This window comes from Pongo abelii, chromosome 4 (assembly GCF_028885655.2).
Source record: "Pongo abelii isolate AG06213 chromosome 4, NHGRI_mPonAbe1-v2.0_pri, whole genome shotgun sequence".
Taxonomy (NCBI): domain Eukaryota; kingdom Metazoa; phylum Chordata; class Mammalia; order Primates; family Hominidae; genus Pongo; species Pongo abelii.
This window is the reverse complement of record NC_071989.2, coordinates 189,914,108-189,936,457: the sequence shown is the minus strand read 5'-3', so window position 1 is coordinate 189,936,457 and position 22,350 is coordinate 189,914,108. Positions and strand designations below refer to the sequence as shown.

The window sequence follows — 22,350 nt, the reverse complement described above, 5'->3', positions numbered from 1 at the left end:
GGGTTTCACCATGTCAGCCAGGATGGTCTCGATCTCCTGACCTTGTGATCCGCTTGCCTTGGCCTCCCAAAGTGCTGGGATTATGGGATTACAGGCGTGAGCCACCGTGCCCAGCCAAAAAGTAACTTATTAAGATGAGACCAGCACCATATTACAACAACGGCATAAACTTTCCTTAAACCAAATGGATATTTAAAAAAACCAAAAACACACATAATTTGTATTTACTGCTTATATTATACACAAAACTTGAAAGCACACCATGACCTGAAAGTCTTTGCTGCAGTTATATGGTGTAGGGAGTTTGGCACTTCATCGTAATGAAATTTCCAATGGTTCAGTCCTTATCTACAGCAGCACATAACCTGCATGCATCGGGCAAACATCCTGTACAGGAAGAATGTCTTTGGTGCCAAGTCTAATGAAAGGAAAAAGGGAGGTTATGATTTTTTTTTTGTAACAAGAAAACTAAAAGGGAGTTGGTGAAGGACATCTTTGGACGACTACTCTCAGTTCCTGTTGTCAGACAATCTGAAGTTTTATTTTTTTTCTTTGAGACGGAGTCTTGCTTTGTTGCCAGGCTGGAGTGCAGTGGTGCAATCTGGGCTCACTGCAATCTCCGCCTCCCAGGTTCAAGCGATTCTTCTGCCTCAGCCTCCAGAGTACCTGGGATTACAGGCACGTGCCACCACACTCAGGCAATTTCTGTATTTTTTGTAGAGACACGGTTTCACCATGTTGGTCAGGTTGGTCCCGATCTCCTGACCTTGTGATCCACCCACCTCAGCCTCCCAAAGTGCTGGGATTACAGGCGGGAGCCACTGTGCCCGGCTGATGAAGTACTTTTAAGTGTAGCGGGCTCACCAGTTCTCAGCCTGACACGCAGCTATGTGTCCTTGTCTTGACACTGTGTGAGGAGTTTTGGCTGGGCAAAACATTGTCAAGGTGGAAAAATCCAGCATGTCTCCATCCATGAGGTCATTCAGAATGATGGATTCCATGTCACAGTCCAAATGCTCAACGATCTTGCCATCCGAGTCACTTGGGAGCCTCTCCTGGTGGAGGAGGCCCATTCTGCCATAGCCACTGCAGCAGCTCACCCAGGAGTAGCCCCCCAGGGCACTCATCTGCATGGGGTGGGGCAGAGACACTTGTAAAGGTGTCTTCACTGGGGTCAGGTGGTTCACACCTGAGGTGTGGGGCTTGGTGTTTTCCGTGTGAAACAGGGCACGGCTGTAAACTGCATACCTCTGCTGAGCATGCCCAGGGTGGATATGGGAACTGGGAGGCCTCATTTTGTATCCAGATGCCTGGTTGCCACAGGTTGATGTGGCTGAATTAAGGCCTATCATGATGTTCTGGCCCAGATCCTGGCTGTTGGGTGGGGCTACCCCAGGATTAGCTGGTGTCTCCTCCATTATGGAGGATTTGACCCTGGGATTAGCTGGTGTCATAACGTCATTATGGGGAGGAGAGCCAGAAGTCAGCAGCTCCTCCAGGAGTCCTGCTGCACAGTTACACAGACTCGCAGCTCTGTAACTTGATTTGTGCTCCTTGAGTGTTTCATAGGCATCTGGGGCAAAGGGCTCATGTTGGACTGGCCCTACGTCTATTTTTTGTAGTTTGGGCGGATTCAGACTGGTGTTTGGTGGCACAAAGGAGTAGCATGGCGTCTGCTGCATCATGGTGCCAGGTGAGGACTGGGTGGACACAATTAATGATGTTGGTGACGAGATAAAACTGAGAGGACTGGGTGGACACAGTTAATGATGTCAGTGCTCACAGAAGGTTGAGATTATTCAAACCTTTTCCATGTTTCAGGATTGCTTGACTCAGACTGGGTGGAGTACGGGCCATCTTTGCCGCACATGGCGGGTACCCCACGGAATGCACGTCACCATCTCCAAGATCGTCTCCTTTGGTTATAATGGGTGAAAGTCTCCCAGTAATAGTACTAGCATTCGAGCTAGTTCCAGGGCGAAATGGACTCCAGCTATCAAAGTCATCATTGCTGTGAGAGCCAGGGCTTGCAGGCCATCTGGAAAACTGGGGTCCGGGGCTGTCCCCAGCACCCCCCTGGCTAGATTGCAGGATGCTTTTTTCGTGGCATCTCGGCTTTGCTCCGAGTGCATTTGTTGCTGCTGTCCATGGATGCAGCTCTTGTCCTAAGAGATCTCCCATCCTTGCCGCCCTCTGGATCCAGCATCCACCGAGCACTTTTTCCAGTCCCTTCATTCTGCGCGCGAATCAACTTGCTGTGTAGGGACAGATCATGGTGAAGTGAATTCCTGCAACCCGCCGAGCTGTTGCTGTCGCCCTTATCCTTGCAGCAGGGCACGCTCTTGACCATCCACTCGCAGATCTGCGACAGCGCGAGCCGCTCCTCCGAGTTCTCGTCGGCCCTGGTGCTGAGGTCGGCGTGGGACAGGTTGCGCCACGCGTTGCGATGGGACGAGCTGCTCCTGCGCTGCTGCCCCGCGAGCGGCCCGGCGGAGGCGGGGTCCCGGGCGGGTGCTGCGTTAGCGCCGAGTGCAGGCCGCCCCCCTCGGGCCCTGGAAGTCCCCGCACAGCCCCCGGCGTCCGCGGAAGTCCTCGCTGTCCTGCAGGAGGCTCGGGTTGCTCATGAAGTCGGCGCTGACGGGCGGGGCTGGAGGTGGCCGCGTGGGACCCGCGGAACTCCCGCCCGGGCAGCGGCTGGAAATCCGGGTCCACCTCCGCCCCCCGGGGCGCTTCGGCCCTGGGGACCCCTCCTTTCCCCTCCTTTCCCCTCCTTTCCTCTCCTCTCCCCTCCCCTCCCCCCTCCTCCCCTCTCCCCTCCCCTCCCCTCCCCTCCCCCCTCCCCTCCCCCGTCCTCTCCCCCCTCCTCTCCCCCCTCCCCCCTCCTCCCCTCTCCCCTCCCCTCCCCCCTCCTCCCCTCCCCTCCAGTCCCTTCCCCCAGCCGTGGGCGAGGCGAGAAGCTGGAGAGCAAAGCACGGGGCGTAGCGGGAGGGGGAGAAGAGCTGGCGGAGATTCGGGGGGACGAGGTCGGTTCCGCGGGAGACAGAAAGAAACTGGGAGCCAGGCGGGGGCAGGGGAAGCGCGAGCCCAGAACTGAGCCCGGCGGGGCCGTGCACGGCGAGGCTGCTCGGGGTCCGCGGTGCGGACTGGACCGCGGGCCGGAGCCCCGGGCCGGGGCGGATCCGGGCAGAGCGGGCGCCAAGCTCCAGGGGACGGGGCCGCGGACGGAAGGACGGACGGGCCGTGGCTGTCCCCGGAGTCGCGCCCTCTGCGCTGCTGCCTGTGGAGTGCGGCGCGGCGGCTGCAGGACTACGCGGCCCCGAACTGACGGGGTCTGCCCTGGTTTATTTCTTTTTATCTTTCTTTAAAGTGAGAGTGTAGGAGGCTTCCCCTCCTCTCACGCCGGCTCCCCCAAGAGGGCCAATGTGGGTGACTTTCTGAGTGGCCCCCAAAGCACATCCCCAGGCCTGCGCCTTGAGAATCTTCTCTGCCAGGGCGCTGGTGGAGCCGTTTCCCAGCCGGTGCCTGTGGCCCAGCGGATCCTGCTGGAAGGCGGTGGTTCTGGGATGCCCTGTGGATTCGCCCCAACGCCTTGTTGGCCCGGGGACCCTGGGGATGTTTTATAAGGAAGGAAAAGATGTAGGTGAACCCCAGGAGGAAGGTAGCGTGGCCGAGCGGTCTAAGGCGCTGGATTAAGGCTCCAGTCTCTTCGGAGGCGTGGGTTCGAATCCCACCGCTGCCAACTTGTGATTCTTCCATTTTTGTCCCTTCATGGGTTACAAAAGGAGGAACTCCTTGGGCCTTGGGCCCCACGCTTTCTCGGCATCGGGAATTCCATTTGGCATTGTGCATCCATCCACTGGATGGGCTTTGTGGGGAGTTCGTCGCGCTGGTGTCAACAGCAAGTGCCAGGTGCCAATGATTGCGGCGGAAAGGCAACGGTATAAATACCCTTGATAGCCTTTTCTCCTTAACCAGGTGGAGACAGCGGTGGGGTGTTCTAGGCTAGTCTTCGGTGTAATAAATTTGAAGCAATGAAGTGAAAAGTAGAACTGTTTCCGCCCGGTTTCGAACCGGGGACCTTTCGCGTGTGAGGCGAACGTGATAACCACTACACTACGGAAACCGGCTTGATTCTTGTTTGCCATCTTAATTAGTCACGACACACGGCGGTATTTTATTTCTCATGAGAATTCTGAGCTTCTTCCGTGGGTCCCTTTGAGCTTGGCAATGGGTATGAGCGCACAAGAAAAGGAAGTTTCAGCACTTGGAAGGCTGAGTGAGGCATGAGAATGGCTGGAGCCCTGTAGGTGGAGACTGCACTGAGCTATGATTGCAGCACTGGATTCCAGCCTGGGAGACAGAGCAAGACGCTGTGTCGAAAGACAGAAAAGAAAGAAACAAGGAAAGGCAGTGTTCACGCCGGATGTGGTGGTATAAGTGGACGTGGGAGTCCCGAGAGAGGGTGTAGGGGCGACCTGAGAGAGACGTGACAGTGGCCGTGGGAGTGGAACAGCAGGGATGCGCTGGCACCATTTTCTGAGAGGGGACGTGCAGGAGAAGCTGCTTGGGGAATGGGATTCCGTGAGTTCGGGTGTGGAGCCGGAGCTTGCGGGCCTGGAGAAATTGGAGTGGAAATGAAAAACGAAATATTCTACAACACCATTTTTATTGTTCTATTGTTTGGAAGAACTCTAACCTATCTAAGCAGCCACTTGTGGGACATTTGGATTGTTACCAGGTTTTTTTTCTTTCTTTTTTTCCCCAATTGTAAATAATATTGCAAGATTATCCTTGTGGCTCAATCTCTGTATAACATCATAATGATTTCCTTAGGAGAAATGTCTGGTGGAATTAATGGGTCAAAATTTAATTCTGTAACTTTTAAAGATACACATCAGCAAATTACTCTCCAGAAAGGTATTACCAATTTATAGTGATTTATCTTCCCACTTATTCTGGCATAAGGCTTCATTCACTCAACGTGATGTTTTTGAGATTCCTCTACGTTGTTGAGTTTACCAGCAGTTTGTCCCCGCCCCCACCGTCTTTTTTTTTTTCTTTTTTTTCTGAGATGGGGTCTTACTCTGTCGCCCAGGCTGGAGCGACTGCAACCTCTGTCTCCTGGGTTCAATCGATTCTCCTGTTTCAGCCTCCCCGAGTAGCTGGGATTAAGTTTGTTCCTTTTAGTTGCGGAATAGTATCCCACAATTCCTTCCTTCCTTCCTTCCTTCCCTCCTTTTATTTTTATTTATTTATTTATTTATTTATTTATTTATTTATTTATTTTTGAGACGGAGTCTCGCTCTGTCGCCCAGGCTGGAGTGCAGTGGTGCGATCTCGGCTCACTGCAACCTCCGCCTCCCGGGTTCACGACATTCTCCTGCCTCAGCCTCCAGAGTAGCCGGGACTACAGGCGCCCGCCACCGCGCCCGGCTAATTTTTTGTGTTTTTTAGTGGAGATGGGGTTTCACCGTGTTAGCCAGGATGGGCTCGATCTCCTGACCGCGTGATCCGCCCGCCTCGGCCTCCCAAAGTGCTGGGATTACAGGCGTGAGCCACCGCGCCCGGCCCCTCCTTTTCTTTTTCTTTTCTTTTCTTTCTCTTTCTGTCTCTCTCTCTCTTTCTTTTGTTTTGAGATCAGTTCTCACCCTGTCACACAGGCTGGAGTGCAGCGCCCAGGATCAAGGCTCCCTGCAGCGTTGACCTCCCGGGCTCAAGGGATCTATCTCAGCTTCCTGATTAGCTGAAACTACAGGTGACCACTCTCTCTTATTTTATTTTTTTTTAAGAGATGGAGTTTCACCATACTGCCCAGGCCCCAGGCTGCATTCATTTCTTGTTGGTAGATATTTGGGCTTGCTCCAGGTTTTAATTTTTTTTTTGCAATTATGAATAATACTGTTATGAACATTTGTGCACAAGTCTTCATGGATATGTGCTCTTGGTAAATGCCTAGGAGTAGAACTGCTGGTCGCAGAAGATGTGTATGTTTAGTTGGATAAAAAAAAACTTTTGCCCAAAGTGGTTGTACTATTTTTCTCCATCAGCAATGTCCAAGTCTTCTGGTTGCTACCTTCTTGGGAACATTTGGTATTGTCCACTTATTATTATTTTTTTTAACTTCTAGATATTTTTGTAGGTATGTAGCGTTTCTCTATGGTTTAAATTTGCATTTAGCTGATGAGGGATGATGATGAGCACGTTTTCATGTGTTTATGGACCATTTGTTTATCTTCCTTTGTGAAGTATCTCTTCAAATCTTTTGTCCATTAAACAAACAACCCCCCCCCACCCCCAGTAAAAGAACTGGCCTGGATAGTGGCTCAGTTTGTAATCCCAGCACTTTGGGAGGCTGAGGTGGGCGGATCTCCTGAGTTCAGGAGTTCAAGACCAGCTTGGGCAACATGGCAAAACCTGGTAGTCCACCTGTAGTCCTAGCTACTCTACTGGGGAGGCTGAGGTGGGAGGATTGCTTGAGCCTGGGAGGCAGAGGTTGCAGTGGGCCAGATTCGCACCACTGCACTCCAGCCTGGGCGACAGAGTGAGACCCTGTCTCTCTCTCTCTCTCTCTCTCACACACACACACACACACACACAGAGAACTGAATGGTTTAGACTGTATAATTTCAACACTTTGGGAAGCTGAGGCAGGGAAGATCCCTGGAACTCAGGAGTTCTGTGATACCCCATCTGTATGAAAAATAAAAACAAAAAATTAGCCGAGCGTGATGGCCTGGGCCTGTAGTCCCCGCTACTTGGGAGGCTGAGGCAGGAGAATCACTTGAACCTGGGAGGCAGAGGTTACAGTGAGCTGAGATCGTACTCCAGCCTGGGTGACAGGGTGGGATTCCGTCTCAAAAAAAAAAAAAAAAAAAAGACACTCTTCTGGTTTTTTTTTTCCCTGAAACTTTTAAATTTTAGCTTCTATGTTTTAGTGTAAATTCTATTTTATATTAATTTTTTGTTTTGGTGTGAGGTTGGGATTAATGTTAATTTCTTTCCCCTATGGATAGTCGGTTGTTTCCGAACCATTTGTTGCAAAGATTTTCCTTTCCACATTGAATTGTTTTGGTGCTTTTGGTGAAAATCAAATAACTGTGTATATGTGGGCCCAAATTATTTTTTTGTTCATTTTTGCTTTTCAATTAAAAATTTCAAATAGGCCAGACATGGTGGCTCACTCTTGTAATCCCAGCACTTTGGGTGGCCGAAGCAGGCAGATCACTTGAGCTCACACAAGTTGAAGACCAGCCTGGGCAGTATAGAAAAACCCATCTCGACAAAACATATAAAAAATTGGCCAGGCATGGTAGTGTGCACCTGTGGCCCCAGATCCTCGGGTTACTTGGGAGGCTGGGGTGGGAGGATCGCTTCAGACCGGGAGGCAGAGGTTGCAGTCTCTGAAGAGGTTGCTTCAGACTGGGAGGAAGATGGTGCCACTGCACTCCCGCACAAACTAAACCGCTGTTACAAAGAGACCTCAAACACCATAGCTTAAATTAGAAATTAAATAAAAGTTGTTTATCCTTTAAAATAATTCAAATAGACCAGGCATGGTGGCCCCCCTGTGCAATCTCAGCGCTTTGGTAGGCTGAGGCTGGAGAATCACTTGAGGCCAGGAGTTGGAGACCAGCCTGGGCAACCTAGCAAGACCCCATCTCTACAAAAAAAGGAAAAAAAAATTAGCTGGGCATGCTGATGCATGCTTGTAGTCCCAGCTAGTCGGGAGGCAGAGGCAGAAGAATTGCTTGAGCCCAGGAGTCTAAAGCTGCAGTGAGCTGTAATCGCACCACTGCACTGCAACCTGGGTGACAGAGTGAGGCCATGTCTCCAAAATAAATATATGAATAAATAAATAAATAAATAAATAAAAGTTTTAAAATATTTTTAATATATCAGTGACATGGAGGTTAGTATAATGAATGACCAATATTTCACAATCAGTAAAATCTTGTGAATTTAGCTTTACATGTATATTTTTTGCTGAAATGTTTAAAAATAAATATAATTATTATATAATTTCGTCCCTAAATATTTCAGTATAGCATCTTTAAAAATGATACAGGCAGGGTGCCGTGGCTTACACCTGTAATCTCAGCATTTTGGAAGGCCGAAGTGGGCGGATCACTTGAGGTTAGGAGTTGGAGACCAGCCTGGCCAATGTGGTGAAACCCTGTCTCTACTAAAAATACAAAAGTTAGCCAGGTGTGGTGGTGCATGCTTGAATCCAAGCTACTTGGGAGGCTGAGGCAGGAGGATCACTTAAACCTGGGAGGTGGAGGTAGCAGTGAGCTGAGATCATGCCACTGTACTCCAGCCTGGGGACAGAGTGAGACTCTGTCTCAAAAATAATAGTAATAATAATAAGATACCTTTTCCTACACAGCCACATTAAAATTATCATATATTACAAAATATCCACTCCAATTCATTTTTGAGCTTGCACTTTTTGCCTTTACCCATATGCAGCCAGTCCAAAGAATACAGAGTCCAGTGCAACCATTTAAAAGGAGAGAGTTGCAGAGTCAGAGAGCAGCTCAGAGACACAGCACAGCTGAGTGAATGTGGATGCTCACTTGAACGCAAACACATAGAAACCAATTAGTTGGCTGATTTTCTTGAATACAGGTGAATGTAGAGTTTATAAAAGAAAAAGAGGAGAAAGGAGAGAAGCACCACAGCTCATCTTGAAACAGTGAGTCTTTTTTTCTCCTGTAGGTAAGTTGCTTGGCTAGAGTTTGCCACAAGCATATGTCTGGGGACTGCCCTGAATGGCTGGCTGAGCTCACTGGGAAACGATTTAATTATTTATAGTTTCCCCCAAAAAACTTAACTCTGCAATGCTTGCAAAGTGAAGGTTGTATCTGCACCATTTTTTATCATTATAATTCTTCAGAAATTAACATAACCTTTCAATTTTCACTAAAGTGTACAACCAAAGCAATAGAATTCAGCAGTTTCTTTTATTTCTCAAAAACAAAGCAATTTCCAATTGTTTAAGGGTAGTAATATAGTTTGTATTTATGTCCTCGTCAAAATTTACGTTGAAATGTAATTCCCAATATTGGAGGTGGGGCCTGGTGGGAGGTTATTGGATCATGAGGATGGATTTCTCATGAATGGTTTAGCACCACGGCCTCGGTGCTGTCCTCCCTATTGTGAGTTCTCACCTGATACGGTTTTAAAAAGTGTGTGGCACCCCCCCCCACTTCTTGCTCCTACCTTCGCCATGTGATGTGCCTGCTCCCTCTTTGCCTTCTGCCATGATTGGAAGCTTCCTGAAGCCTCGCCAGAAGCAGATGCTGGCGGTATGCTTCCTGCACAGCCTGCAGAGCCAGGAGCCAATTAAGCCTCTTTTCTTATCAATTACACAGCCTCCGGTATTTCTTTTCTTTTCTTTTCTTTTTTTTGAGACGGAGTCTCGCTGTGTCACCCAGGCTGGAGTGCTGTGGCGTGATCTCAGCTCACTGCAAGCTCTGCCTCCCGGGTTCACGCCCTTCTCCTGCCTCAGCCTCCCGAGTAGCTGGGACTACAGGAACCCACCACCACGCCCAGCTAATTTTTTGTATTTTTAGTAGAGACGGGGTTTCACCGTGTTGGCCAGGATGGTCTCGATCTGCTGACCTCGTGATCCGCCCGCCTCGGCCTCCCAAAGTGCTGGGATTACAGGCGTGAGCCACCACGCCCGGCCTACCTTTCTTAAATGTTGGAATTTCACAGACATGGACCTGATCTCTGTTCTCACGCGCACTCTCTCCCTGGGCGGCATCATCCACCACCACGGCTGCAAAGACTATCCATGCGTCTCCCATCTGTCACTTGACTTCCTCCCTCCTTTCCTTCTTTATTTCTTCCTTTCCCTCACATATTTATTTGTCTGTATGTGTGGTGAGAACACTTAAAATCTACTCTCTTAGCAATTTTCAAGAATACAATGTTTTTATTATACTCACCATGTTGCACAATAGATCTCTCTTGAGCTTTTTCTTCCTAACTGAAATATTGTATCCTTTGAGCATCTCCCGGATCCACCCCTCGCTCCCCACCCAGCCTCTGGCAACCACCATTCTATTCTCTGCTTCTGTGAGTTACACTTTTTGGCGTCCACATAGGAGTGAGGTCGTGGGGCATGTCACTTAACATGTCCCCCAGGCTCGTCCCTGTTGTCACTAATGACAGGATTATCCTGTTTTTGCTGCTGAGTGGTGCTCTGTTGTGCGCATCCACCTCGTTGGCTCCACCCACTCCTTCACTGACGGCCGCTGACTTTGCTCGCACATCTGGGCTATTGTGAACAGCGCTGCGGGAAACGTGGCGGCACAGACATCTCTTGGGCAAACCGAGGATACGATACGGATACTTCCTCTGTCATTTCCACTCCCATTTCTCCAGGCCCTGGAGCTCCATCTCCACGCCCGAACTCGTGGCCTCCCGTTCCCCGAGCAGCTTCTCCTGAATGTCCCCTCTCAGAAAACGGTGCCAGCGCGTCCCTGCTGTTCCACCCCCAAGCCCACTGTCAACCCCGGACAGCTCCGCTGCCGCCGTCTCCTCTCCCTGCGGTCGCTGCCACACCCTCTCGTCCGGTCTCCCGTGCCCCCTTATGCTACCGCAGCGGGCATGAAAGTTTCCTTTTCTTTTCTTTCTTTCTTTCTTTTCTTTTGAGACAGGGTCTTGCTCTGTCTCCCCGGCTGGAGTGCAGTCACAGCTCACTGCAGCCTCGACCTCCTGCACTTAAGCAGTCCTCCCACCTCAGCCTCTGGAGTAGCTGCGCCTGGGGACAAAGATTCCTAGCTTCAGTGCACTCTCAGATTCGTGGGGAGACAGAACTGAGCCTGAGAGCTGGTTCCTCTCCCTCTCTGGCGGGGATATAGTGAGAAGGCAGCTGGGCGGAAATCAGGAAGAGGAGCCTCACCAAGAACTCCACTGTGCTGCACCCTGATCTAGACTTCCAGCCTGCAAAACTGTGAGAAATCAATGTTCATTGTTAGAGCAGCCCAGCATATGGTGTTGTGTTATAGCAACCCGAACCCAGACAAAGGCTCTCAGCTGGGGAGACAGAAACTGATCTGGAGCCTGCACTCCCCCTGGGGAGGGGAAGATGCCTGTCGACCTAGACAGAGGGCCTGGACAGAGACAGCGCCTGGGCTGAGTTGGCCCTTGCTTGCCACCTCTGCTCAGGAGCACTGGGACAGGATCCCAGAAGGTTCCAGAATGCATGCTGGGCGAGCGGTAGTCCCCGCAGAGTTTGGGTAGTGCACAGAGGAAGAAATGGTGGAAAAACAGCATCAGGATGGCTTTAGGGAAGGGAGCTGCTGGAAGGTGGCAGACAGAGTAGGCAGTGGCAGGAGATGGTCCAGCAAGGCACGCCCTGACATGGGAGTGCTGTCATGCGCTGCACAGTGACCTTCCAGGCAAGGAGGGACACATGCATGGCAGTGGTCCCATGACTATGGTGGAGCTGAAAAACTCCTATGGCCTAGTGATGTCATAGCCGTGGTGCTGTCGTAGCACAGACATCACTCATGGGAGCGATGGGCTATGCCACCCAGCCTAGGGGTAAATGAGGCTCACCATCCAAGAACCACCTAATGACCATTTCTCAGAACACATCCTTGTTGTTAAGGGGCCCGTGACTGTATGTCTTGGGAAGCAACACGTGACTGTTGTCCCGCCCTGCACTGACTGCCCAGCGAGCGCTCAGAATGCATTAGGTATGGGGTGGACAGAGGAGGAGGACAGCACCGGCACCCAGACAGCAACCGCCCTTGGAATCACCATTTCCTGAACCAGGGGACCTCCCCAGCCACCCACACCAAAGCCTAAAATCTCATACCTCCTCTCTCTAAAGCATGGGTCTGCAAGCTTTCTCCGCAAGGGCCACGTACGGAATCTTTTCAGTTTTGTCGGAAGTACCCACGTCTGCCCTTTTGGTGCCAAAGCCAGTAAAAGTGACACATAACGAGAGGGAGGGGCTGTGTGCCAATGGGACGTGTGTGCCAGTGGGACGTGTGTGCCAATGGGATTTGACTCACAGACACCAACATTCAAATTTCATCTAATTTCCACATGTCATGAAATATTATTCTTTTAATTTTTTCAACCAGTAAAAAGTGTAAAAATGTTCTTAGCTCAGTGGGCAGTAGAAAAATAGGTTGCAGGCTGGATTTGGCCTGAGGGTAGTTTGCTGACCAAGGGAAAGGGGGAAAAAAAACAAACGTGCTCCAACCCACCTCTCCCTCCAGTCCCATGCAGTCAGTTCCACTTTCCTTTTTTTTTTTTTTTTTTTGTAACCACAAAATTATCTTCACCATTAATTTTTCTTCCTTTTGACTTGGTTTTGTATTACATAGGTAACTCTATTCTCTCCACTGAAACTCCACCATTACCATGTGCTCAATTCCCAAACACATTTGGGTCTCTTTGCGGTTTCTGTGGATTCCACTCCATTAATCTTCTTGGTTCTTCCTGCACCAGGACCAAAGTCATTACAGTTAGTAATACATGTAGGCTTATCTTTGTGCAGATTTCTTTGTACCGGGATTTTCAGAAGACTTTCCTTGCCCTGGAAGGCTGGTGTAAAAGGAAGATTTCTTTCATGTCTATAATTCCTCCCAAACTGCCCTCTAGCAGGTGAGCCCCTTGTGCTCCCACAAGCAGGGTGCTAGGCCCCCAATTCCTTACCCTTGGTGGATTCTATAAATCATTGCAACATTGGCAATTGGCTAAGCAAGAAATGTCTTACTATTGTTTTAATTGAGTGTATTTTTTATACATCCACTTATTTTGTTCTGTGAATTGCCGGTTCATATCCTTTGCTACTTTCCCCCATGGAGGTTTTAATGGTTTAACCAATTTTTAGAAGTTCTTTACATGTGTTTAATATATAAATATAAATATTTACTTATTCCAGACATTTGTTATATTTTATATGTAATGTGTATATTATGTCCTAATCATTATGTATGTTGCAAATATTTTCACTGAGGTTGTCCCTTAATTTTTCTTTTGAGATAGGGTCTCGCTCTGTCACCCAGGCTGGAGTGCAGTGCTGTGATCTCAGCTCATTACAACCTCTGTCTCCCAGGTTCAATAGATTCTCCTGCCTTAGCTTCCTGAGTAGCTGGGATTACAGGTGCACACCACCACGTCTCGCTAAGTTTTGTATTTTTAGTAGAGACAGTGTTCCGCCATATTGGCTGGCTGGTCTTGAACTCCTGACCTCAAGTGATCTGCCCACCTTGGCCTCCCAAAGTTCTGGTATTACAGGTGTGAGCCACTGCGCCTGGCCGTCCCTTAATTTTTAACAGTGATAAAGTTAAACTGTAACACTTGGTTCATTACTGTCTCCTGCCCTTAGACTGTAAGCTTATGACCACAGGGACCTGGCCTGTCTGCTCACCACTGCACCCCTAGAGCCTGCCTGTCGTTCATCATGGCTGCCACAAAAGCCGCAGGCTGTGACCGAGTTTTAGATGGGTCACTTGGTGCAATTTCACAGGAATGTCCAGTGATGAAGAAGACCATGCAAGGAACCAGGCAGGGGCAGCAGATCCGTCATTCCTTCCTTAGGATTCCTTGGGTGTTGCTTCCGGGGCATCCCTGCTGTGCCCGCCTCCATGGGTGTCTGTAGGAGCTCCGCCTCCTTTCTGTCTCTTTCTAAAGCTGCAGCCCACCCTTCTGAGAGGACACAGCCTCTTCAGTGCTTGGACAAGTCTATGGGACTTCACTGAGTAAGGAGGGGTTGTGGTTTATTATTAGAGATGGGGTCTTGCCACATTGCCCAGGCTGTACCCTAACTCCTGGGCTCAAGCAGTAACTGGGAATACAGGCATGTGCCACCCCACCCCACTGGCTTGTTTGAACTTCATTTTGAACAACTGATCATTAATGAGTAACAGATAAGGGATATCAAAAGCAGCGAACATATAATACTTCCCAAAGCTTAGAAACTATCGATGCCCTCCAGCCAAAGACCACCAGGGACGCACAGGCTGCCTCCAGCCAAAGACCACCAGGGACGCACAGGCAGCCTCCAGCCAAAGACCACCAGGGACGCACAGGCAGCCTCCAGCCAAAGACCACCAGGGATGCACAGGCAGCCTCCAGCCAAAGACCACCAGGGATGCACAGGCAGCCTCCAGCCAAAGACCACCAGGGACGCACAGGCAGTTGAACAAGTAAAGATTATTGCTCATTGCAGTGAAGGAGAACACACACTTCAGGGAATTGTGGGTGTCTCCCGGGAAGATGGTCTTAGAAGGTATTAATAGGATTTGGGCTTTAGCTGGGCATTTGCGGGCAGGGTCTGAGTTTGCTTTAAACTGGATGCTGTTAGAAAGTGAGGGCGGTTCCATGACTGGGTGTCTCGGTAAATGATATCTAACCTATGAGAAGGGAAGACTAGGGGAAAGATAAAGCTATAATTGGCAAAGACGTAACAGCCACAGGTTTTGGCTGGGAGTGGGTGTTTGCTGCTTTGTGGGTGGTGCAGTGAACTTGCTCCCATCTGTGCTTAGATGCGGTGATGAAGTGGCCTGGCTTGGTCTCCTTTCATCTTTGTCTCCAGGTAGCTCTGTCTGGGGCTGGCGTTCTGTGGGGCTGCTTATGTCCAGCAGGAGAACAGCACGGTGCGACTGTGAGCGCCACGCCAGCTTCCAAATGTAAGGGCTGCTCTTTAAAAACTTATTTTTTTCAGAAGTTGTTGTGGCCCCTGGCAGATCCCTGTGACCTTGTGTCCTGGCTTTCGTAGTATAGCCTCAATGCAAAATATTTTGCTTTTGTTCCATTGGCCAGAATGAATGTGCTGGCATTTGGATCTGAAAATTTACATCCTATAAAAAAAAAATCCTGATGCTTGTTAGCGCTAGCTGCTCCTTATTTAAGCACCTGCTACACGCCAGGCATTCACCGTGAACTTCCAAACTCTAATCTTAACTAAACCCCATGTGGTAGGCTTCATTATCCTTGTACCCTTGATAGAGGCATTTAACTTGCCTGTAGTCACACAGCTAAGAGGTGACACAAATACATGTGGGATTCAAGTGCAGGTGTCTCGACTCCAAAACTCAACTGCCTTCCACCAGCCACATGATCTCTTCTGAGTTTGAGCCCCAAAGACTTCATTGTAGGCTGATATTTTTCAAGTTTTTCAACTGGCAGATGGGGTCCCAACAACCCCCTTCACCCCTCTCCCAGAAGACCGGGTCTGGGTGGAGCACTAGGTGCCTCCCGAGCCCATCAGAGGAGGCTGATTTGAGGGGGTGGTTTGCAGCCCTGAGGCCCTTCAGACCCTGGGAGACAGGCTTGCCCTGGAGGAAGCCGCCCTTTCCAAGCGCTCAGTAGGCCCACCCGGTTCTGCACACTCCTTCACAATCTCCATGCACTTGGCCCTCAGTCCAGACCTAGAAAGAAGATTCTATGATCAGCTCATTTGCAGATGAGGAAACCAGGCAGGGTAGGAAGTGGGAGGGTCCCACCAGACAGACCCTCAGGTACTAGTGCCCCTCACCCGCAGGCACCCCTCGTGGCCACACCCACCTGCCTCTGCCAGACAGTGTCGCTACTTAACCCCAGCAATCCTGAATTACTGTGCCCTGGGCCGGCAGGTGCCAACTCCTAGACTCTTCGTGGTCATTGCACGGTAGGTTCTGTTGTCTTGTTTACTGGTGAAGACACCGAGGCTCCTCGGGTGTGCTGGGGCTGACCTGGACGCATGTTCTGGTCTGGCTCTAACGACCCACAGTGGGAACCTCACGCAAACAATGCCCCAGCACCATGACTTGCATGATGCCCACTGGAAACTCACGCCCGACCCTTAGGTTGGGCTCCCAGCAGATGACTCTGAAGCAGAGACTTGGTTTTTTTGTTTTGTTTGTTTGTGTTTTTTGGAAGGGTTTTGCTCTGTTGTCCAGACTGCAATGCAGTGGCTCGATCACAGCTCACTGCAGCCTCCTCCTCCTAGACTCAAGCGATCCTCCCACCTCAGCCCTCCGAGTAGCTGAGACAATAGGCGCACACCACCATGCCATGCTAATATTTTTTTCTGTGTTTTTTTTTTTTTCCTGTTGTTGTTGTTTTGTAAATAAGGGGTTTTGTCATGTTGTGCAGGCTGGTCTTGAACTCCCGGGCTCAAGCGATTCACCTGCCTTGGCCCCTCAAAGTTGTGGGATTCAAGGGCCATTGTGCCCGGCCTTGAAGCAGAGCTTTATGTGCAGGAAGGTTTTGGGGGAGTGCTGTTGGGATCAGCATCTTCAAGGGAGGGAGGGAGGCGTGACTGGGCAGAGGGAGGAGATGAGCGGCAAGACAGTTACCACTGAGGCCTCAGCCCACCCCAGGGCCACTGGGAGGAGCCTGCAGGAACGTCCAGTGGAGGTGACGCTGAGGTGGAAGGGCCTGGCCTTTGTGCCCGGTTCCAATCAGTCTTTGGGTTCTGGCTGCTTCCAGGGAGGAGGCGTGGCCCTGGGTGAGGCATTTCCCTTCCCCCAGGGCAATGCCTACAGAGGGGTTCAGTGCAGGCTGTGCTCCCAATCGAGGGGCGCGTCTGGTCTGGGTGGAGGGATCTGCATGGGGCGTCACAGCATCCACCCCACTATGGTGGGGTGTAAGAACCCGTGTAAGAACCTTCCCAGCAGCACTGTTCTATTGTATAGAAATCCAAACTGGAAACTTCCTCAGTGTTCATCTGTGGAGAATGGATAAACAAGGTGTGATGCTGACAATAGTAAACTTCCACCTGAGCCTTGAGCTCCTGGGAAACAGTGACTATTAGGAAATCCTCCATCCTCTCAAGCAGTTTGGAAATTTTTCAAGGAACTTAGAACTACCCTTTGACCCAGTAATCTCATTACTGGGTTTACATCCAAAAGAAATAATTGTTTCACCAAAAAGACACATGGCGCTTGTATTTTCATCGCAGTGCTAGTCACAACAGCGAAGCCACAGTGCCCGTCCACGGTGGATTGCATAAAATGTGGTACATATACACCACGGGATACGACACAACCGTGAAAAAGAACGAAATCATGTCCTTTGCAGCAACATGGATGCAGTGGAGGCCATCATTCTAAGTGAGTTAATGAAGGAACAGAAAATCAAATACTGCATGTTCTCACTTATAAGTGGGAGCTGAACACTGGGTAGTCCTGGACATAAAGATGGCAACAAGGGATGCTGGGGACTACTAGGGGGGAGGGAGGAAGGGGGAGGGTAGGGTTGTAAAACTATAGGGTGCTATGCTCAGTACCTGGGTGAGGGGATCATTCATACCCCAAACCTCAGCACCACACGATATACCCAGGTAACAAACCTGCATATATACCCCTTGAATCCGAAATGAAAGTTGAAATTATTAAAAAGAAAATAGAAGAAACGCCCCACCCTTCTGTAGGCCTTTCCCCTGTCACATGGATAAGGCAGGATGGTGAACCCCTGTTGACCAACGATGAGGCCAGATCCAGACCCTCCAAATTCCCAGTCTTCAACTCATGAGTGACTAGCTGAACTGTTTGTCCGCACTGACCAATCTGGATAAAATGCCTGTTGACTTGTCCATACTTGAGTCAGGCTTCCTGGTTCCCCGCAGGCTGTGACCTCGGCCCACCTTGAGCAGCATAGGAACCCCTCTAACAGCCCCTCCTCAGAATCTCAATTTCAGGAGAACACTCCCTGATGCATGTCCCATCAGTCACTGCTCATCCCACCCCACCTGCCCCGGTCTTTCTAGCCTTGCTGACGCCTCCCTGCAAATGTGAAGCCCTTTCTGTAGCCTGGGACAGGGGTTCTTGCTGTCAAAGGATGGACCTCCTACTGCAACAGCCGCCTCCCTACTGCAGTGGGCTCTCCTCGGGCTGGAGTGCAGTGTTGCCATCTCAGCTCACTACAGCCTTGACCTCCTGGGCTCAAGCAATTCTCCTGCCTCAGCCTCCCCAGTAGCTGAGACCACAGCTGCTTGCCACCACACCTGGCTAATTTTTGTATTTTTTGTAGAGACTGGGGTCTCTCCATGTTGCCCAGGTGGGTCTTGAACTCCTGGGCTCAAGTGATCCACTTGCCTCAGCCTCCCAAAGTGCTGGGATTACAGGCATGAGCCATATACCTGGCTGAGAGTGTGTTAAGATACTTAAAATCTCAGGCCAGGTGCGGTGGCTCACGCCTGTAATCCCAGCGTTTTGGGAGGTCCAGGCCAGAGGATCCCTTGAGGCCAGAATTTCAAGACTCACCTGGGAAACAAGAGAAAACCTTACTCTCTACAAAAAAAAAAAAAAAAAAAAAAAAAAAAAAACTTAGCCACAGCTGCAGTGAGCTATGATTGTGACACTGCACTCCAGCCTGAGCCACAGACAAGAACCTGTCTCAAAAAAATAAAATATAAATAAAAATGCCTATCTCTGGGCTCCACCCTCAGAGTCTGTTCACTAGGTCTGGGCTGGGGTCCAGGAATTTTCATTTCTAACAAGTTCCCAGGAAATGCTGCTGCTGCATGCAGAACCTCAGCCACAGGGGAAGGTAGCTTTCTGTGACTTGCTGTTTACTACTTATTAAAATTCACTGAGACATTGGATGATAAGGTGTAGCCTTGTGTGGTGGAGATCTAAATGATTCTTGTTGTGTATAAAAGATAGCCCAGCAGCTACAGGTTTATTGCCTTGGAATTTATTAACCTGTTTTGTATCAAACTTAGCAGTTATATCCATCCTTCTTCCTCCCTGAGTGCATAACCCCACTTCTCTAACTCCCCATGACTCAGACTCACCATTCTGACAATTCCCTCATCAATGAGCTATACCCTTTTGTGTATGTTTGCTGTATAAGTACATGACATATTGATGAGATACACGGTATGTATATGTGTTGTTAATGTTTCAAAGATTATGCTTTCATGGCAGAAACATCTATATATATGCTCCAAGAAATGTATGGTTGTTCCTTACATCACCGTAGTATAGAAAACCTGGAAGGAAACAATTCAAATGTGATCACTAGGGTGTGGGTACACAGCAAATGTTCTATCCACGTTATACACTCAAAAATAAGTGAAGTGTGGGCCTCTAGGCATGGCAGAGGGCAGAAGCTGGCAAATCTGTTCCCACACCCAAAAGTATAAAATGGGACAAAATTGTTGAGAGCAATCATTTCAGAGCTCTCAAAATTGACCAAAGGCAAATCATCAAAAGGAGAAACATATACTCATAATAAAAAGCTGCCAGAACTTCTAGTTAGAACAGCAGGACTTTGCAGCCTTCTTGCCTGGAGCTGCTGCCATTCTGGCACCCTGCCCTGATATCCCAGGCTGGGCCGGCCTTGAAAACCAGTAGTCTCACCCGCAAAGGGGGCTGATTTAATTTGGAGCTGAGAAAAAAACTCAGACCTGCCGATGAGACGAGATTTTTCCCTTGATTTTGACCCCTTCATGGGTGGGAACTGGAGAGGCTTATTTCACTAAGCCTGCTGGTAGGGGGACACTGCATTTATGAAAAAATTAAAAAAATAGCCATGTGTGGTGGCTCCCACCTGTGGTCCCAGCTACTTGGGAGGCTGAGGTGGGAGGAACATTGAGCCCAGGAGTTTAAGGTTGTGGTGAGCTGTGAGTCCACCACTGAATTCCAGCCTGGGCAACAGAGTGAGGCCTTCTCTCAAAAAGAAAAAAAAAAAAATTTCATCGTGTGAATATACTGATATAGGAGGTAGAAAGAAATTATTTAAGCAGATAGTGAGGGCAAAAGAGTCCTTGGCAGAATTTCCCTTCTAACAAAAAGCAGCCTTCAAAATCATTTCTTTTCTAACAAAGAGCAGCCTGAAAAATAGAGCTTGAAACATAGAGACAAGCCAGCTGGAAGCCTGCACAGGGGAATGCTGGCAGCCGCGCCAGTAGAAAAGGGCCAGACGTGTCCCACACGGAGGCTCCATCCTCCCTTTTTTGGTTACCACATGTACAGTAATAAAGAAATGGGCAACACGCTGTTCTTCTTGTTATCCTTCCGTGGCTACTGTAAAGCATTTAGAGACAGTAACAAGGAGGGAGCACGTTCTTCCACCTGGGCAACACGCTGTTCTTCTTGTTATCCTTCCGTGGCTACTGTAAAGCATTTAGAGACAGTAACAAGGAGGGAGCACGTTCTTCCACCTGGGCAACACGCTGTTCTTCTTGTTATCCTTCCGTGGCTACTGTAAAGCATTTAGAGACAGTAACAAGGAGGGAGCACATTCTTCCACCTTCTGGGTGCTGCTGAGTATCTTTCTGGGAGCAGTGGCCATGCTGCGCAAAGAGCAAGGGATCACCGTGCTGGGTTTGAATGTGGTGTTTGACATCTTGGTGAGAGGCAAATTCAATGTTCTGGAAATTGTCCAGAAGGTACCACATAAGGACAAGTCATTAGAGAATCTTGGCATGCTCAGGAACCGGGGCCTCCTCTTCAGAATGACCCTGCTCACCTCCGGAGGGGCTGGGATGCTCTCCGTGCGCTGGAGGATCATAGGTCCGGGCCCGCTGGCCTTCACCGAGGTGGACAACCCGGCCTCCTTTGCTGACCGCGTACTGGCGAGGGCCGTAAACGACAATTACTGCTATTCGTTGAATGCCTGGATGCTGCTGCGTCCCTGGTGGCTGTGCTTTGATTGGTCAGTGCCTGCAGCCCGCTCCTGAAGTCCGTCAGCGACTGGAGGGTAATTGCATTTGCAGCGCTCTGGTTCTGCCTAACTGGCCTAATACGCCAAGCCCTGTGCTGTGCAGACGGCCACCAGAGAAGGGTCCTTACTCTGGGCCTGGGATTGCTCGTTATCCCGTTTCTCCCCGCAAGTAACCTGTTCTTCCGAGTGGGCTTCGTGGTCCCCAGCGTGGGGTACTGTGTGCTGCTGCTTTTGGTTTCGGAGCCTGAGCAAACACACCGAGAAAAAGAAGCGCATCGCTGCTGCCAGCGTGCTGGGAATCCTACTCAGCAACATGCGGAGATGCTGAGATGCTGAGATGTGGTGCGCGGCGGCGAGTGCCGGAGCGAGGGACAGCTTTTCAGAGGCGCTGTGTCTGTGTGTCGCCTCAATGCTGAGGTTCACTACAACATCGGCAAAAACCTGGCTGGTAAAGGCAACCAGACAGCCGCCATCAGATACTACCGGGAAGCTGTAAGCTTAAATCCCAAGTATGTTCATGCCGTGAATAATCTTGGAAATATCTTAAAAGAAAGGAATGAGTTACAGGAAGCTGAGGAGCTGCTGTCTTTGGCTGTTCAAATACAGCCAGACTTTGCTGCTGCGTGGGTGAATCTAGGCATAGTGCAGAAGAGCCTGAAACGCTTTGAAGCGGCCGAGCAAAGTTACCCGACGGCGATTAAACAGAAGGAAATACCCAGATTGTTACTACAACCTCGGGCGTCTGCATGCTGATCTCAATCGCCACGTGGATGCCTTGAATGCGTGGAAAATGCCATGGAGCTGCAACCAGCGCTCAGCCTGGCCTGGAACAACGTGATTGTTCTGCTCGACGACACAGGTAATGTAGCCCAAGCCGAAGCAGGTGGAAGAGAGGCACTGGAATTAATACCTAATGATCACTCTCTCACGTTCTTGTTGGCAAACGTGCTGGGGAAATCCCAGAAATACAAGGAATCGGAAGCCTTACTCCTCAAGGCAATTAAAGCAAATCCAAATGCTGCAGGTTACCGTGGTAATTTGGCTGTGCTTTATCATCGCTGGGGACATCTAGACTTGGCCAAGAAACGCTATGAAATCTCCTTGCAGCTTGACCCCACGGCATCAGGAACTAAGGAGAATTACGGCCTGCTAAGAAGAAAGCTAGCGCAAATGCAAAAGAAAGACGCTGATCCTTTTTCCTTCATGTTTTGAGTTTGAGTGTGTGTGTGCATAAGGCATATCTTTAATAGTATGTGGTTACATTTAACCATTTAAAAGTCTTAGACATGTTATTTTATTGATTTTTTCAATGAAAACAAAGACATGCAAAAGATGATAGCACCAGTAATATACTCTTGAATGCTTGATATGATTTTTCATTGAAACTGTATTTTTTCAGACAACTCAAAGGTAATTCTAAAATTCCAAAACTGTCTTTTTAAATTAAACAGAAAAAGAGAAAAAATTATCTCGAGCAACTTTTAGTAGAATTGAATGTACATTTGGGATCTGAGCCTTGTCCTGTATGGACTAGCACTATTAAACTTCAGTTATGACCAAGAAAGGATAGACTGACTCCTACAATATTGAACGTGTCTATATGTTAGCATTCTTATTTAATGACAAAGCAAACTAAGATTCTTGTTTTTTTAATCTCTTTTTTTAAAACAATATACTATGAGCTTCGTTTGTAAGAAAATATTTATTTGTATTTTTATGTTTGGA

General features: G+C 49.3%; 1 protein-coding gene, 2 non-coding genes and 1 pseudogene across 3 annotated transcripts; 2 read left to right on the top strand and 2 right to left on the bottom strand.

The window, feature by feature from the left end:
* Positions 1 to 870: 870 nt before the first annotated feature.
* Positions 871 to 3,849, bottom strand: LOC112128520 (forkhead box protein O1-like). Its single transcript, XM_063724595.1, is given in 9 exon segments — positions 871 to 951; positions 954 to 1,567; positions 1,570 to 1,631; positions 1,633 to 1,740; positions 1,784 to 2,095; positions 2,097 to 2,505; positions 2,508 to 2,737; positions 2,974 to 3,277; positions 3,432 to 3,849. Coding segments are annotated over 9 exon segments (2,538 nt in total).
* Positions 3,658 to 3,739, top strand: TRNAL-AAG (transfer RNA leucine (anticodon AAG)). Its single transcript has one exon. It is a non-coding gene; the product is annotated as a tRNA-Leu (tRNA).
* A 201-nt stretch (positions 3,850 to 4,050) lies between the features above and the next one.
* Positions 4,051 to 4,123, bottom strand: TRNAV-CAC (transfer RNA valine (anticodon CAC)). The gene has a single exon. It is a non-coding gene; the product is annotated as a tRNA-Val (tRNA).
* A 16,006-nt stretch (positions 4,124 to 20,129) lies between these two features.
* LOC100437385 (protein O-mannosyl-transferase TMTC4-like) lies at positions 20,130 to 21,837 on the top strand (annotated as a pseudogene).
* The last annotated feature ends 513 nt before the right edge of the window (positions 21,838 to 22,350 follow it).